Below are 19,170 nucleotides of genomic sequence, written 5' to 3'. Positions count from 1 at the left end.
GCTGGGTGATGTTGATGTGTGTCTTGATTACTGCCATGAAACCATTGGCATTTCTTGTGGATATATCTGAATAAAATAGGAAGAGATGCCCTTCGTTTTTATATTCACCTTTGATGTGTTTATGACATCGTTTAATTTTGAAGAGACTGAAGCATCATGCAGAAACACACCTCGAACTCTGCACTGTTACAAGGAGAATGTACTTTTTGTGTGTGAAAATGTCCGGGTACATGCGTTTTTTTTATTTTTTACATTTGATCACATTTTAATTAAATTTTATACAAGAAGGATTTTTTTCTGAAAGGAATCGAACAATGCACTTTTGCCACCTCGGACGTCAGACAACAAATTGTGTAAATTGAAAAATTGAATCTGTGCCAAAAAAGCTTTTTTCCTTTTTTGTAATTTCCATGTAGCTAGCAGTGAAGGAACACGTGTTCTTCAGATAAATGAAGATCTGCTCTAATACATTCTAATTACCAATCCGTATTTAACATATTTGTGACGTCAACCGCACTGACATTTTTACTTAATTTTGCAGCCTATCAAGGCGGACAGTTTCTTCCAAACGGGGCTGCTGAAACAAGTTTGTGTATTTCTCAATAGTTCCATTTAAAGCATCCATTTTCTTAAAATTAATAAGATTCCTCCAAAGGAATTGTTAATTTGCCCGTCTGTTGGATCTATGGCAGTGTCACACATGGACATGTTCATGTTATGCCGACAGTGTGCAGGCATGTATGACTGCTCAACCTGTTTTGGACGGTTGCAGAATTAAAATGAAGGCCTTCCTATCTCAACTTGTTTACAGACTTCTTGGGTTTTGTCTCTGGTTCATTATACACCTACACGTAAATGTAGTCATCCAGGGATTAAAATAATTTGGCCACAAGATTGGAATTTGAATTCAGATACAGTTAAGTTTTAAATTCATGTTTAAAAAAAAATGGTAATGTCTGCATTAATATTAAAGAGTTAATATACAGTGCCACTGAACATTGCAAAATCAAATTCCTTAAACCCAGATGGTACATATAATTCCTTTTATTTGTTACATGTTTTATATTTCAACAAAAAATCTGCCGAACGAAACCTACACAACATTTTGGAAGCTTCAGTAAATTTACGGTATAGCCACCATCACTTTGTTCATGGGGTTTGATTTTTTGTTTCAGAAAGTGCCAGTGGATCACTGCTCACCTGTAAAATTGTTGCGGATTTGGGAATGTTCTATGCAAATTTTGGATGAAAGGGACAGCAACTGTGCACGTTACTTCAACCTTCTGCCCAACAAATGTTAGCGCTGTCTGTCGTCGGAAATTACATGCCTGCAAAGTGATTGCACAGATTACGAATGATACATGTTAAGGCTACCAGATGATCACCCGGAGACACTGTCTGGGCATGCATATTTGTCGACTGTTCCAGCAAAACCTCCAACCTATCAGGTCAAATTCATCACACTTATCAAATCCGCTCCAGTCGGGATATAATACACTGCGATTCCGTAATGCTTCATTGCTTGTAAAAGTGCACGTCGCGCCGTGCCGGCGTGCCATGCATCATCACGACCCGTCAGCCGAGATGAAACACCTTGAGGTTTGCTTCTAAGCGGGAAAAAAAAAAAATAATTGGGCAATTTTTACATGAATCCACTTTTTAGTATTCATTGCCAGAATGTCTGCAATTTGTTAAGGACGACCGTTATGTGAATCTACAGAAGCCCAGAGGGTCATTTGTATCGTAAATGCGTGTGATACCAGTGCTGGGGGTTGCAAAAGATTAATGTAACGCGTAGAGCGATACAGTAGATAATTGTTGTGGTATACTGCTAGCCCTAACTACTGTGAATCTATCAAAATCTGCAATCGGGTTTGCAGTTATTGTCATAAATTGTTGACTGCACAGCTAAACCACAATTCCTTTTCACTTGGTAGATCATGGCAAAGTGTTTAAATGTTTGCAAGAAAGTGCCTACGAGCAGTTACGGACCTTACATGCTGAGCTAAAAACTAATTTGAAGTCAACAAAACAAAAGACTTACAGTAGATGCAAATTTTATATATTTGGCTACGATTGTAGTTTTGGCCTAAATGTACCACATATGACATTGTTAATGAATGAGATAAGCTGTGTAAATTACTGTTACGGATGTTATGCTTCAAGACAGATTTTTGATTTTCAGTGCGCAATGATAAAAGTCTGTGAATTTCTTGTAAGAATTCAATGAAATTAAGTATGTTGTGGTAGATATAGCTCTACTCTATAAAACACCAATGACATTTTGCAAAAAGATACTTTGATGTTATGGATACATCATGTTTTGGTTTTTGCTGATGTTACATTAAAACGTTACGGACGTTACTTGTCTGAAATCAACTTCACCTTCATGTAGGTGATCAAAAACATGCTTAATCACATACTAAGCTCTGTTTGTTGATTTGTAAACTACGAACCTTTCTCTCTACCTTAAAAACAGAAACTCATCCTAAACACTTGCAATTTGCATAAAACAAGATTCCAAAATGACTGCCTAAAATGTATAATTTTAGCCCCAAACCCATTTTGTTTTACAAAAAAAAAATAAAAATACATTACATGTAAACCTCTTTCTATTTCACTGGCGCACCGCTCAAATAAAAGGTCTTGTTGTCCCGTTTAATCTGATTCTACATTTGTTGTTGTATTGCTTGTTCCGGTAGTTCTGAAGATTTCATAATTTTACCACTTTTCAGCCATGTCCAATTTCCGTCCCTATGTGGATGGGTTCAGTAGTGGACTACTGGATTTAAACAGCTCTTTTTGTGTACATGTACGGTATGTACCGGTACAAAAAGTACATGTGATTTCAAATGAAACATGTACTGCTACTCTACCAGCATTATTAATTAATCAAGTATATCTTAGCCAGGCCGGATGGCGTGCTGTGTTCATTACAGAGACAGCTGGGTGGCTGATTTGCTTTAATTGAGTATCTGCCGCTGATAATCAGGTGAATTTTCAGATAGCCGGACCGATAATCCAAACTGACTTAGGAATGGATTGGCTTGAAGGATTACCGCCAAATAAAAATAAATTGAATGGGCCTACTCACACGTATATGTGGGGAGTGTGGCCTAGTGGTTAGGGTTTGTGACTCATGATCAGAGGGTCAGGGGTTCGAATGCATCTGGTCATATGTTGTGTCCTTGGGCAAGCCACTTCACCCCCAATTGTTACTATCCACCCAGGAGTATAAGTGGGTTCCATCATTAACCTGCGATGGACTAGCATCCCATCCAGGGGGAGTGGAAATATTCTCAGTCGTTTCATGCTACTGAAACCGGAGATAAATGCTGGCCTGATGGGCCACATTGGCTCGTGACAGACTTTACTTTTTTTTTTACTTACTCACACGTATAAGTACATGATTTGTTGGCCGAAATTATATACACAATACCCTGGTGAAAATGTATCCTTTTGCCAATGTTTTTGAACATTTCTGAAAAGTAGGGGAGGATGCAGTAGAAATGCTGCCTCAGCAAGACCTTACACCTGTGCTGCCTATGAAAGATATGATCATGGGTACTATGGGTTCCGTGCGCCAACGAAAGAGGGCGCCCTTTTACCTAGCAACGACGTCCAATGGGCGGGACATTTAGCTGGTTGACGCTCAACGTTCCTTGTGTGTAATGCACGTACATGTACACCAGGGGATTTGTATTATGCAAACGCAGAGGTACTGGTACGGCCGCGCGTCATGGCAAAATTGCAGACAGGCAAGATGGCGTCAGTCGGTCACCCCCAACTGTACTTTCTTTGCCGGTGAGGGGGTACTTGTGAACGGAGCGGATACCCGGTACCTGCTCCCACTTACTTTAATTTTTGCATCTTCAGGGCTACTGTGTGCAGACATATTTTAGTGTTTTTATCCTAAATCCCCCCTTGTTTCCACTGATCGTTTTATCAAGTTTTCTTTTTGTCGTTATTTCCCCAGAGCGGTTGCAGTCTTGAAGACCTGACCAGCAAGTACAGTGCCTATGAATCTCAGCATCACCATCTGCTCAGCTGTCTAGAGAAAACAACGGTAAGTCCTAAATTGCTGCTTCCGCTTCATAAATTTACAAAAACATCAGAACTTATCGCATGATTGGTACTTCAGGGAGAGAGTGAGAAATCAATGGAAAAACTGATATTGTGTTTAGTTTTAAGCAACATATCAGGGTTTGTCCTTCACTGATGATCAACCACATAGCTCAGCTGTAACCATACATGCTTAGGACTTCGTGAGAGCTTGTTAGAAAAAGTTCATGAATACTACTTCCTATAGAAGCCAATGATTTTAATGGTTGTGTGTTTCTGATGTAATTAGTCCCCTTTTCCATCAAAGTCAGTTTTTTGTTTTATAAAAAATTCAGGGGGTTTAAATTTATTGTTAATTGTCACGCCAACATGATTTTTGGCGAGCTGCGAAGCAGATGCGAGCCTATGTAATACCAATTTCCGTCCGTCTGTCCGGGCGCCCGTCCGTCCGTCCGTCCGTCCGTCCGTCCGTCCGTCTGTCCGGCCGTCCGCGTTCAGATAAAAATGTTAAAGTTTTTGGTTTTAGTTAACTTGGGGAAAAAAATTAAATGCAGTTGTCAGGTATCATCTCTAGGCCTATAACTTCAGTTAGGTTCATATCATTGCAGTAAATTTTATGATTTTATTGAGGAACTTTAATTCAAGGAAATGTTAAAGTTTTTAATTGTTACATGTACATATGTATACTGGTATAACATGTACATGTGTGTATACCGGTATAACATGTACATGTACACTATGCATTTTGGGGATGTGCATGAGCTTCTGGTTTGATCTTTTAGTTTATGGGGTTGGAGTAGGGATGGGGTAGGGGATGGTGGAGTGTGGTCGGGGTGGGGTATAGGGTTGGAGTTAGGGTTTGTGTGAGTAGGATGAGTAGGGGAGCTATAGGATGGGTGGGGCGGGGCGGGTTGGGGTGGGGTGGGGTGGGGAGAGGGTTGGAATACTGGGTTTGGGTGGGGTGGGGATTTGTAGGGGTGGGGTGGCAAAAGGTAGGGAGAGACAGGTAGGGAGAGACAGGTAGGGAGAGGATGGGCATGGATGTAGGGGTTGGGTTAGGAGGGGGTTGGGCAGGGGGCGGGATATATGATCGGAGTAGGGGTTGGGTTGGGGATGTGTAGGGATGGGTTGTTGTAGGGGTTGGATAAGGGGAGGGGGCAGTATATAGGGATCAGAGTAGGGTTGCATGGGGTCAGGTGGGGATGTATGGGTGGGGGAATGGGGTGGGCGGGATATTGGAATTCGAGTAAGGGTTAGGGTGGGGATATGTAGGGGTGGGTAAGGACAGATAGGGGAAGATAGGGTAGGTGGGTGTAGGGGGTTGGGGTAGGGAAGGGTACGGGTCAGGGGAGGGGGAAGGAGATAGGGATTGGAGTTTGGGTGGGGTTTGGATGTGTAGGTGATAGGGTGGGGATGATTAGGGGAGGATGGAATGGGTGTGGGTAGGGGGTTGGGTGGGGGAGGGGGAGGGGGCGGGTTGGGGATGGGGTAAGGTTTTGGGATGGGGTAAGGTTTTGGGATGGGGTAAGGTTTGGGGGAGGTGGTGATGGTGCTGTGTCTACATGTACATGTATACCCATTCTTGTTCTGCATTTGTGGCGACTACACAAGAGTTTTCCCATGGTAATACAAGTATGGGGAGCAGAAGACACTGTGAGGGCTGCAAAAATCCACAACTGGGTCCTAATTACCCTATCAATGGAAAACTCCCCCATAATACAGTGACAGCTAACCTATATACACATGTATTTATTAGGTAATCTGTTGACTTTTTATGTTGACATTTAAAAACTGACCCCTACACCTAGGCACATCAACAAGAATCCTGATCCCCTTCCATCATGCCCATCCCCAACCCTACCTTCAGCCTCCCTTCCTGCCTTGGACAGCGAGCCATGGCGGCTTCGCCGTTCTAGTTAGAAGACAGCATGCAAGTCTCACCAGTTCACATTCATTTTTATTTGAACATCTTGGCACCAAACACTTGCTAATGTAGTGACAAAAATCCCAGGGTTGTCGTTATACCCAATAGTAATGTGCATGATCCAGCGACTAGGAGTTAATTTAAATTTGTAAGTTCAGTATGGTCATCAATTCGCAATATTTCAATAATGTTTTAAATAAAATGCAAAATTTATTGGCAGGAAACAAACTACGTTGTGAATAAAACCCCAAAAAGTCACACATTCTTGAAAATCTGGCTTGTTTGGGGGGCTAACTTGCACGCTCTATAACTTACCCATCATACATGTACAAAGTGCCAACTGTATGAGGTCATGGCTGTAGTTTACTGTAATGGCACTGTATGATATATTAGGGATCTGTGACGCAATCTCCATGGCTATTATATGAGCACTTTCGAAGTGTGTACGTGACATTACACATGGCTGTTTTTTTTTGGTTCATATGAAGTACATTGCTTCTTTGTACTATTTTGATCCATAAAGAACAAATACAGAGTACACGCAAGTACGTCATACATATAGGTAATTTTGTATCCAATAATGTTTTAACATGTTTTATTGAAAACTTGCCCCGACTTGAAAGTTGAAAACAGTCGTTTTATTTCTGTAACGGCCGAGATTGGAACAAACCCCAGAACCCTGTTTATGATTCAAAGTTGACTCTTGCAGCATGATTCGGCTTTAGGCTGTCAATCCTTTTTCATCCTTTCTCCATCGGGATGTCAGGACTCGCATGAAAAGAGGGAGAAAAAAAAACGATAAAATGTTCTCTGGACAGTTGCCACCCACAGCCAAAAAAAATCAGCTTACATGTACAGTGGTTGAATTTCAGTTGACATGTACATTAGATATTAATGCCTAAACATTGCGATTACCAGGATGAATTAAAGAGGATCACATGAACATCAATTCAATTTCCAAGTTTTCGTTCGTGACTATACCTTGATTGCTAAAGATAATCTCTGAAAAAAGCAAGTATATATGATGGATATTCTATGACTAGGAAAAGATCTAACATCTTGGCTACGAGTTGAATGGAAGATGTGCAAAGTGCAAACCCCAGTTTCATGAAATATATTAGAATACTGTAGTCGGGAAGAGCTTTTTCATGTATTCTTTTGTAAAGTTCACTTTCCATAGGCAAAAAGAAAAACAAGTCGGAAAATATGTCAAGGGACAGCCAGGCATATATACTCTGGGTCAGTGGATAATCTTGTTGAGCCGATTTGCAAGTGAAATGTTGTTAGATGATCCTGCGAAAAAAAACTCGCACAAAAAAAGTGTCTGAATAATCCAAAACAACACATAAATGAGGCACTGATTGCAAACACTACCCCAGGGCACCTGAGGCCCCCGGCGAGTAATTGGCCAACTATTGGAACATCAGGGAGTGCAGTTCCGAATGGCTATTCCATGACATTCAATCACATGCAAAATGACGTTTATTAATGCAATTCCAATTTTCACCTAGTAGCTGTTTTTCCCCCTTTTCAGCAGTTGTAATTTTCTGAATTTGATGGAGCATCCATGTTGGGCTTAAACAAGCGGGTTACAGTGGATTATCTGTCCATTACTGTGGAAAACAGTTTCCTGGGGCTTAGGGGATATTTTTGAGCGGTTGTTTTTTTCTCGGATTATATAAGTCATAGTTGCATGTACCCATTATGAAGTGTTAAGGGCACTTTTTTGTTTACGATGCAACACTTTGGGAGAATACAGATACGTAGTGCCTTTGGAATCTACAAGTTAGAACCAAGAGGTTACAAAAAGACTTCACTTGGCGTATGATGCTTGTATCTAACTGTGGAATTTGGGTTATCGCATATTTGTTCAGCCCCTGACAGATTTAGAGTAAGTGCTGTGCAATAAATTACCAAGTTATTCCCATCTAATTGCAAAATGAGCTTCTCCAAATGGATACTTAATAGCAAAACTGGAGTACCAGCACTTCAAATGCTGCCGGAGAAACAGTCATTTATGATCACAGGATCCAGCTGCTTCTCTAGTTTCTTGTTTCATTCCTTCAAACTCTTCTTCAGTGTTGTTGCTGTGTGCAAAGTACGCATGTGTCTATTTTGCAAATTTAGGGTCGACCCTTTCACAGGAAATGCCCGCATTGATCAATCCTCAAAAGTGTCTACTTGGAACCTGAACAATTTTACACTGATTCAAAGTGAATCCCCCACTCCCAGTGGGAAGGTTGTCCAGTCTGGCGGTTCCTGGGCCACCCTTTTCCGATCGGACTTGGTGGCATCCATGATTCTGAGGAGGAATCAGCTGCGCATAGATAACGATGATAATATGAGGATAATATGCCAACAATCTGTTGTGAAAATCAAAATGAAATAAAAAATTCAAAGCAGTGGCATGTATTTCGCACATGTAATTCGCTCCATTTCCTTTTCATTTTCTGACTTATACTGTGAATAATGACTATTTTGATGAGCTTTTTTATGAAAAGTGGACACTCTGTGAGGTTGGAGTTAAACTGTTAATTTGTCAAAAAACACACACACAATAGTTTCAGCTTTTTTTACGTACAAATGTGCCCTTAAATTCAGATACTATTTTATGTGCGTTTTATAGCCCTGTTCAACAGCTCTAATACAACCAAAGTTTTCTGCCAATTAATGAGGGGTTGTTGAATCACTTTATGTTCATGTATGCTTCATATTATTGCACTAGTTCTGCATTGTCTTTACCCAAGCAATAATTGTCACATTTCTTCATCAAATAAGGTTCTGAAATTGAGGTTGTCATGGACAGGAGAATCTTTCCATTCTGCACTGCAATTGAAAAATCCATCAGACTCGGAGAATCTGTAAAATTCAAAATCAAGCCAAATTTGAGAATCATAAATCTGAGTTTGTAATATTCATAAATCTGAGTTTGTAATATTGTTACTACTACAATCATTTCAATTATTTATTTATGCCAACAACGATTGCTTTTACAAAGAAAGAATTTAATTTTTGTAGAAATTTGCACAGGGATTTCATATTTTATTATACTCCACTACCAGGGTTTGAGACTGAATAAAAAATATTCATAAAAAGTAAATAAATGAATAAAACGCCGTACAGTTCCCCTTCCTGATCACTGACCTTTGCATTGCCCCGTCTGCCTGATGGTCTAAGTACCGCACTGTTGCCTAGTCAGTGAGGTGATTCAATTGTGGTCAAATGGCCTGGACAGACTTTAATCTCTCCAACTACTCTCTGATTTCCCAAGATCTTTCCTCTCTGTTTTTCTTTCCTAAATCTGAAGGTGGAAAAAAAATCCATGTTTATCTAGTCTTTTTTTTTATGATAATGGCGGTTATTTCATTTCTGTATTTATAAATAAACTGAGTAATCTGTAAATATTTTTGTCTCGTAATAGGATCAATTAACTGCCCTGAATCTACTCACAAAGTCAATATTCTCGCAAACCAAAACAAGAAGACACACAAATTCTCAAGTGAGTTCAATCGACTAACTGTATCGAGTCTTGGGTGAACCAAAAAAATTAATGCTTTGCACTGGCTTTTCCCTCAAAAAAGCCACCCTTTGAGTAAAGGGGCTTTTATTTGGTTTGAAAGAGGGATTTAACTAGGACTGTAGGCAATTCCTTGCTGGATTATCACTCATCCCTCCTCCTCTGCCGAAGCTGTAATTCCCTCTTCGATGCCAGGCACCTACGCCAGGGTATCATTCTTCTCCTTCTCCCCACCATCCCCCAAAGAAAAAAAAAAATAGTTTCTCATTTACAATTTTCTACACATCTGGCCATTTTTTTGTATGTCCTGTATTACCAAGGGCGGATCCAGAACACAATTTTTGGGGGGCCAAACAAATTTGGTCCCCCAAAAAAGTGGGTCCCAAAAATTATGGCGTGGGGTTGGGGGCCCGCTTCTAGATGCTCTGTGGTGCAATCTGAGGCAATTTCTGACCACTTTAACCAAATCTTTTAGAGGAAAAGATGGTTGTGTACGCAGTGCCTGCCTTTATTGCAACGTCACTTAAACAAAAAATTGGGTTCTTTTTTTGGGGGGGTGGGGGGCGTGGCCCCCGTTGACCCCCCCCCGCCCCCCTGGATCCCCCATTGTGCATTACATGTACATGAAACGTGTTCCGAATAAAAGTAAATCAAAATCCCCACCCCCCTCCCCCAGTGAGGTTGTTGTTGGAAACCATTACATGGGACAACTGAATGGTTTTACTCTACATGATTTACCATTTACCGTAATGATTTTCGTTTGTCATGAAACTTGTATAAAGTATGCACTGAGCTTTAGGCAGTGCAGCAAGCCATATTGTTTATGAATATGTATGGACATGGCTATACATATTTTATAACATACACTGCATACCTTATTCACACGTGTACATGAATGTATTTTTAGGACTTGGATGGTTTCTATGGGAACCCTTTGGCAAACACTTGTAGCAAACATCAGTGGCTGAATAAAACATGACTCGTTCTCTTCATCTCAGTTTTAAAGGCATTTTAGGCTCGCGATGAGTACTTTGATATTATGGTGACTGCAAAACGCTATGTTCTGAACATTTCATCACAATGTTTGTTTTATGCAGATGTCAAAGTGAATTTGATGACTAATGATTTTGTTTCAGTGTTAGTCTGAGAGAGAGTTATATATCATAGAGCTATATGCCGACTATACAGAATATTCCTATATTCGATCATCAGCTAAATATCCGAGTAGCATTTTTTAACTCAAATATTAAAAAAATGTGAACGGTCTGATTGCTCTTTTATTTGTTAAAGTTGTGTGGTTGTTTGTCAAAAGTCACTTTCACGCATGACTTCAGAGCCTCCATGAGAAAATTACCTCAAAATTCTTCTGTAAAAGTTGGTCAAATATCAGCCATTCCACTACCTCTTTATATTATTTTAAACAGCTCTTTGTCAAGAGCAGGCACAAACAAGCCCCAATCGGCAGTCAGTTTAGGTCGGGCATGTTTGACTTGATCACCCCATTTCTAATTGCATATCAAGTCCAAGTTAGCCCTACAACTCTCAAACTTTTGATGCAACCGATATGCCTCGGAGTGGATAGGAAAGTTTCACTCGGTACATGTTAATGACATAGTGCAGAGTTTAATTAGGTTCTTTAGACCTCCATGCACTTGTGCTTCTTAAAATATGCAAACTCTTGAAGGTCAGCATGCAGCCTGCCGAGAAGGTTAGTGCCATTCCTGCATAAATGTAGTTGGTCAGAGTGACATCCACAGATTTTTCCCAGCTCAAAGTGTCACACAGTCCAAAATTTGTACCTTTTCTATTTTTTTATCCTTAACATCTACCGGTACAAATTTCTAAAAAAAATCATTGACCCATTTATTGTGGAGTATATGGGTTTTACAAGGAAATCAGCAATTTTGTTTTCAAGTTTTACAAACTTTAAAAGAATTTGCTCATCTGTTGGAAGAAGCAAATCAAGTTTACAAAATTACCAGAACTGAACAATACCATAGCTGCAAGTTCATGTAAAGATATAATTTCTTAGGACAGTTTGTACATGTTCTGTAGTACATGATGCAGCCATGAAAGTACAACTGTCGGAACAATTTGACATATTTAGGTTACGAAGGGAAAAAAGGCAGTTGATCACCTAATTTATCTAGAACTTTTTCTAATGGTTAGTTTTTGGGGTGTATTTTCCTTGAATAATAGAGATTGTAAATTGGTGTATGCCACACGCCAAAAAAAAAGATAAAAAAAACAATGGTGTATATGGTGCTTCTAATCAAGCCTAATTGAAAAATGAATAATACATATCTCCTGGAGCCTAATGAGACAGAAACACGTTGCTGCGTTTGATGAGCCTATGACTCATGGGAGCCGGCCACCCAGTTTGACGTCATTATCACCATGGTAACCACCTTAGAATATTAAGTTTCCTCTCGTCTGTCCGCTGTCACACTGCATCGGCCGCCCACTTTTTTTCCTTCTTCGTTTCATCTCCCCCTGCCTGCCCCTGTTCTTTCCATTGATCTTTTGCTAAAGTCATCAAAATGTATTCTAATTTCAAGCATATTTTTTTTCTCGGACGGCAGCATGTATTCTCGGATGCCTTCGTTGTACGGATCTGATATTTGCACAGTGGGACTTTGTCTGCTTAATAGGCGTTTTGAAATAGAACCATATGGTGGCAATGTGTTTCAGGTTGAGGGTAATATACGTGTAACTTAATTACAACCTGGGCATCTTCATAGCGACTTGGGCAGTACTTGTTGCAAAAGTCTTGTTCGGCACTCTGTACTGTATATTTTCTGTAAAGGTTTTGATGGTTCTATGAATAGTAGAAATTATACAGAGGCCGGCGTCATTTTAAGTGTTCCCTTGTCCGGTCGGGAGAATGTGATGAGAAAAACTGATGAACAGACAGATCATAACCCCGCCGGTTCCAAAATGTCAAATGTGAGATCCCGTTTAAGGTTCATCTAGATATCTACAATTCATCTCTCTGTAATGATACCGAATGGCCAGGTTACGCAGCCCGATGATTAGGCCTATACACCATCGACTCTGGTGGCCTGAATGCTAAAAACAGGCTTGTAATTTCTTGTGATAATGCACGGTACGTGACGTTTTGATGTTATTTATTTTCTAACAGTCCCCGCTCTTGGAGGTGGCTCATGTGTGACTGTTCTCGTCTCATGAAAAATGTGCCGTGCAGTCATTAACAATGAGCTCATTCAGCCGAGAGTCAATTATTCTCTAAAATAGCGAGAATAATTGCACCGACTTCATAAGAAGATGGACAAAAAGAGTGCTCTTTTTAGACCAGTGAATTGGGATTTAATGTTGTTTTTTTTTGGCTGTCATTTCAGTACATATCAACAATGTAGCTGAGTGAACCAAAGTAATTAGACCTTATTCATATAGATATCAATCATTGCAAAGTACGTACATGTAGGTCTGAAAGAGTTTTTGGGCCATATCAGGTTGGATGAAAATTCTAAAATAGCCAAATTTATCGGGGGGAAGATTGATCGTGAGTGGATTACCAAGTCACTGGAGCACGAGAACCCTGAGTGGAAAGAAGAGAACACTGGAATTATTATCTCAAAATGTCATAAATTACTGTGGCAAATATCTTTCATAAAACTGGTTTGATATATCGGCAGGATGCAATTTTCCTTAATGGTTTAGCTGCTGATAAACGTTGATCAGCTGAAACAGATGGGCATGTGTATCTCAAATATTGCCTTTTCGACTGGTATTACAAGACAAACATAAACACAAAACTGTTTGTACAGTATGTACATTGTATATTGGACAGCTTTCAAAAAAAATTCATTGAATCGTTTGACACAATCATTTGCTAATTGGGACTGAAGGCAAGCAAGTGATTATGAATTGAGATTTTATGGAACATTTTTTCTTCGGAACGAATTGCCCCCACCAATCTCGCAATAGCACTATTTTAATTTTTAAACTAAGCTTTTTGAACAAATATCTTGGTAATTGTCATCATGTTATTAGCAAGACCTAGTTTTGAATTTTAAATAGTTCGATTCTACACAGTTGTCTTGAAATATGTAGGAGGTCCGAATTAATATTCCTCAGTTTGTGCATGTAGGTCCCTCATGGAAGTGTCATCTAAAGCAAATTAAGAATATTTGGTACGTCTTGTTAAACATGACAGACATGTTTAAATCCTCAGAGTGAGTCACAGATAAAACATTCCCATTCAATATCGCGGCAGTAATGTCCAGCAAGTCAATAGAATCTTAAGTGGGACGAGCATGTGGAGAAACTTGTTTTATCCATTGATTTCCTATAGTCAGAAACAGGAATACATGCACACATATACATCATGTACACGGTTATCATGTAGGAAAACATCACATAATGAGTAGGGACATGGGCGTGCATCCAAATTATATTTTGGTACATGTACATGTACATGCATCTATTAAAAAGATTTATAAATGATACAAGTCTTGAAGTTGTGGTATATTAAAGGTAATATTCATCATTTGCTTTTGGTGTAATTTTCAGCAAATGGGTGGATTTGGTGGTGAGCAGTTTTATAGTAAATATCGTTCCACTGACCTGTTGGAACAATTTATACACTAGAACAATTAATACACTAAGTCAGTAAGGGAATTGTCAGGCCTGGGAACCAGACTGGCCGGCTGGCACCCGTTCATGTAACCGATTGCAAAACAAAGTGTGGATAAACTAAATCTGATCAATTGTGGGCAGTATTTGAATAAAAAGGCATTTTTTCCCCAACAATGGTCGGCTTACCATCCCTGGAAATTGATGCAAAATTCCACATTTCTTGAAAATGACAGCATACCAGGCGCAAGGATTTCACAGGTTGCTTACAGTCAGTAAGATACATGTATTTCATAATTTTGGCCGTTTCATTTTTGAATGTTTGCAAATGTTGTACGTTACATTTAAGCTATTTTTTGTTTAACTGCTTCTTGGTTTGTAAAATTAGCTTTTTGATGGGCAAAGTTTCACTACATGTAAATCTGTGCACCAGTAAATTTAAAATTCTCTATGCTTCTCCAACATTCATTTGAGATACCGCGAAACGAGATTAGGTTGTTTTTATTACCCTGCGATGCTACGACATTATTCAGCTCTTATTTGATTAAAATCTATGTCATGTAGCATTTATCGGTCAACTGTGAATAAATGTTGAATTGAATTCAGGTCTTCGGGGATGCAGAAGCTAAGACATACATCTGCCCTGGTTTTTTTTGTTCCCCGTCATATTTTTCCTTTCTGACCAAGTTGTCAGCATCTTACAGCTTATCATTTTTATCGTTGCACAAGCACTTATCAAAATATAGCGGGGCTTGCGCGTAATCCTGTTATTTCCAAATGGATTTTCCAGCATGCACAAGTACGTAAGCATTCATGTTACGCGTGCTCGTCATGAATTGCCAAGACTTATGTTATTCCATGGATGCTGGGATACATGTAAATAATCTAAACATGCCGGGACCGGACGTAGTCGATAGACTCGGTCCCGCGAGATTCGAGTGCATCTCAACCTTGGCAATGGCTTGTCTGTGTCGTTGCTTAACTCGTAACAGGCTTTTAGCTGTGCTGCTAAGCTGCAAGTATTGCTTAGCAGATGCATGTTAGCAGAAATCCGGAATCATGACAATGTGGACTTCGCTGAAAAGTGGAAAATGTAATGCAATCTTCAGAACTACAAGCATCATAGCCTTATCTGTGGTATCAAATTAAAGGGAATAACAAAACTTTCATTGAGTGTTGTGCCAGTGAGATGGGATATCGTTAATTATGCTTTGTGTTTTGGTCAAAAAATGTGGGGTATGGGGTAAAAGCTAGTATGGATTTTAGGGAGTCATTTTGGCACCTTACTTTTTCATGCAGAATGAAAGTGTTATAGTGAGTTTTCTGTTTTCAGGCAGAAAGAAAGGTTTATAATTTATGCCAACAGAGTTTTTTTGTGAGATAATAATTTTCGTGTATATGTTTTATATTGTATCAAAGATGGGTGGACAAACTGTAACATGAGTGTTTTTTGTAGTTCAGTCATTTAACTTCAAGGGATCTTCTGTGAGAAAAATAAATTTACCTGAAATATTTGGAATTTGTGGAATAATAGTACAAAGTTGATGGAGGACCACTTCTGAATGTAACATGAGTTACCGTGGATCAATGGCCCATTGCATTTTGGCTGGTAGCCTAGCAAAGTAAATGTATTCTGTGCTCAAATTTCTGTAGCGAGTACCGGTAGCTCCAGAAAATTGGACCCTGCTTAGCTTCGGCAGGAAGACTGAAGCTTGACCGTACATGTACATCAAACTTGAGGACAGGCAACGCTACCGAACAATTGCTTCCAAACAATCGGTTCCGTTGACAATACCACTTGACCCGTAGTCGAATTAACCTAGTTCACTGATATGAATAAGTACCAATGAAGTGCATTGGCTAGGAGTGTAAATATTGTTAAGACATGTTTGTTGGCATTGGACAGGGCAATTATTTATTGGCAGTCTGGCCTAGGTAACAATGATAGTTGGTCTTGAGCTCCACACACCAGGGTGCAAAATGCCCCCAAATTTGCCGTAAATCACGTTTTGTGTAACTGTAGAAGAATTTTTCCCTAAATTTGTTAAATTTTACTTATAAGCTTGCCTGTCAATGACAAATAAGTAAATAACCCAAGGTTTGCACATTGATAACCAGTTGTGGGAATGCTGTGTGGAGTGGCAGTGTTTTTTCCCCCAATAATTATGAACGTTAATATCATGGCTGAATTGAGAATTTGTTTTTAGGATAAACATTTGGCACATCTAAATTTGGCATTTAGTAGTGTACAATGTACATGTAGGCGCATCAATTGCTTCTCCTTCCTTGGAGAAAATAATAATCGGGCTTGCCCTGCACATGTTTAGCTAGTGCGTATTGCTGTTACTGATTAGCTCGCTAGGGTTGGGTTACCAGTAATCCTATTATTTCCTGAAGGCTTTCCGGCACGTTTTCCACAAGCAAGCAAATAATGGTCCATGTGCGTTCATCACTCCCGGAATAGGGAGACGATAAGCCCCGGCCAAGTATCGGGAACACATTTTCTTTACCCTGAGCATATCCTCCAGTTTCTCTCTATAAGTCGGATGACAATGATTTTCCCCTGTAACTGCACATGAAGGGCCGAGTAGCGTGCGACAAATTGGTTAAGGGATGACTCCATTGATGCAGATGACTTCGGTGGAAAGGGCCAGCAGTGTTCAGTCGGCCGGTGTTATTACAAGCCCTTGCTTCATTTACTTTCTTCTACCTCGCTTCTTTTTTCCCCCCATTTTTAGGTGACGAAGTACTATAAAAAGCACCATCACTGTGTAAAAACGTCAACTGCATGAATGCCAGTTTAGTACATTCTCTTCATATGTAATGAGCAGTTAATCGATGACGTGTGTTTTACATTCAGTCGTAGTCATCTTGCTGATGAGCATTTAATGAGAATCTAGCAAGTCCTTCTGTATATAATTTTTCAAACTTTCCAAAATACGAGGCTGTGTGCCTTTTTGTGTGCCCCCTGAACAAAACAAATTCTTGCACATGTATACATTTTTATGCACTCTTTTGATGTACAGATGTAAAGGAGCGATGAGTAAGGGTCAGTACAAGGTCGTGGTCTCGTGGATTTGTCACTTTACAAATCCTTTCCCAGTCCCGATTTTCAATTGAATTCATAAAAAGCAATTCATACAGAGGTATCTCGAGCAAGGTTGAGGCATTTGTCATAAAAGCACTTCTTTGTATCCTTGTTGTGCACGATCCTGCGGCATTTTTTTCTTTTCATGAAAAATGCTGGAGAGCAGTCATAAATTCTCACTGCTACATGTATGTAGTACATCTCACTCGCTACCCGTATTTTGTTAGTCACGTTTCGTCTCGATCTTTCATACCTCGGGGCCGAAAGCAAGAGCACAAGAGCCAACTTGAATAGCCGAGAAAAAGATATAAATAAAGGAGCAATTCTACCCGTCCAAAATAGAGCAAGAAATCATTTCTGCCTGACTAGAATTGAAATGAGGCCAAGAGAAAGACGTGAGGCACGTTTTTCGTTAAGTTAATCTTTTGCTCTCTGTCTCTCATTTTGAGGAGGGAATATACTGGGTTGCAGGTGCATAGGAGGGGAATGAATCTTAACTGGCAAATCGAGGCAAAGATTGAATTGGGGAGTTGATGGTGGTTGCGCGGCCTAGGAGGCACTCTGCGATTGATTCATCACTGATTGTTAGGAGTTGGCAGGAACGTGTTTCCCCGTCCCGCTGGCCATCACTCTCTCACACTCTTTTCTTCATTACTTGCGCCAGGAGTTATCCAACCTTCTCTAACGTTCCTTCTTGTCTGTTCTCATTTTTCTCAAGGGACTGTACTTCTTGTTTTTTTTTACCCCTGCCCGGTAGTCTTGAAACAATCCTCACATGCTGTTTCAGGAGCAGAATGTTCCTGTGTGAGCAAAAGCCCCGTTCTGTCTCGGTTGATCAGTGTTAACAGAATGTTTCATAGTTTATAAATTCTGGTTTAATATCCTTTGTTGATAATATGTAGTTTATTTTTTCAGTCATTTTTTATATTTCTGTTGGACACAACACAATGTAAGTTGAGGATTTGTTCAGTGGCGTATGTATCCCAGCTCAGCTTGTTTCCCTCTTGTACTACCGGTACATGTATGTATTTATAGGCTGATCTCACTTTTCGAATCAAAAACTGTAAAATTTGCTTGTTCAAATTATCCAGTGGGAATGTAGTTAACTGGTACCGGTACATTTACACAATCATGAAGAATCGGTTAAGTACAAACTAGGAGGGCATGTAAAATGTAATCTAGTATTTTTCCAATTTCATTTGAAAGCATCTATAGGCAACCTAAGGACTGCATGGAAGATAATGTTACAATTATAGCAGCAACTTCAATACAGCATGGTTGTGTACATGTATGAACGTGTATAGACTCTGTGCAAGAACAAGAGAGACTGATTTTTAACCACTTTGAGAACCCAGTGGACAGGACACACCAAGTGGGCATTTTGGTTCGTGCACATATAGTGCAAAGTGTATAAGTACCAGGCTCGAGATTTTTCGGACTTTTTATCATTTTTGTCTGAATTAAATCAGACTTTTGGAATCTGAGAGAAAGGCACTACCCGTTATCAGTGTAGAAAGATATGCATCTTTCAGACTTTTCATCCAATTTTCAAAACTCTTTTTTCAAATTGACATCTCATCTGTGTTGTGCGCACAACTGTTTATTTTTTTTGGAATGTGCATAAAGCCATAGCATCTTTGCGCGACGTCAGGTGCCGTCAATGATGCGTTCAAATGTCTCTCCCAGTGATCTAGCTCCCCCGACTCTCCTTTTCTTACCGTTGAGGGGGTACTTGTGCACAGAGCCCATTCACAAAAGTACGTACAATGAAACAGAGCGGAAGTTCGAAGGACGCTTGAGCACCATTGCCTCCGTGTTTCTACGCTTGGGTTCCTTCGTCCGCGAAGACGCTACGGTATGTGCACATCCAAATGAAAGTTGGTTGTTGGTACATGTACCAGTGTACGTGTACCGGTACTCTGCACTATACAGCGCACGTCAGTGCCCACATGTGCCATGTCCTTCACACTCCAGCTCTCATGA

General features: G+C 39.9%; 1 protein-coding gene across 2 annotated transcripts in view; it reads left to right on the top strand.

Annotated features, from left to right (window-relative positions):
* Positions 1-19,170, top strand: part of LOC119738693 (potassium voltage-gated channel protein Shal-like) — an 87,685-nt gene that overhangs the window by 48,558 nt on the left and 19,957 nt on the right. For both annotated transcript variants that reach the window (XM_038213621.1, XM_038213622.1), the window contains exon 4: positions 3,977-4,066. In XM_038213621.1, the coding sequence (XP_038069549.1) occupies positions 3,977-4,066 (90 nt within the window). The remainder of the gene's footprint in view (positions 1-3,976; positions 4,067-19,170) is intronic.

The sequence above is a fragment of the Patiria miniata genome, unplaced genomic scaffold (assembly GCF_015706575.1).
Source record: "Patiria miniata isolate m_02_andy unplaced genomic scaffold, ASM1570657v1 HiC_scaffold_3, whole genome shotgun sequence".
Lineage (NCBI taxonomy): Eukaryota > Metazoa > Echinodermata > Asteroidea > Valvatida > Asterinidae > Patiria > Patiria miniata.
Note: the sequence above shows the minus strand (reverse complement) of the source record. Positions and strands in the feature narration are given on the sequence as shown.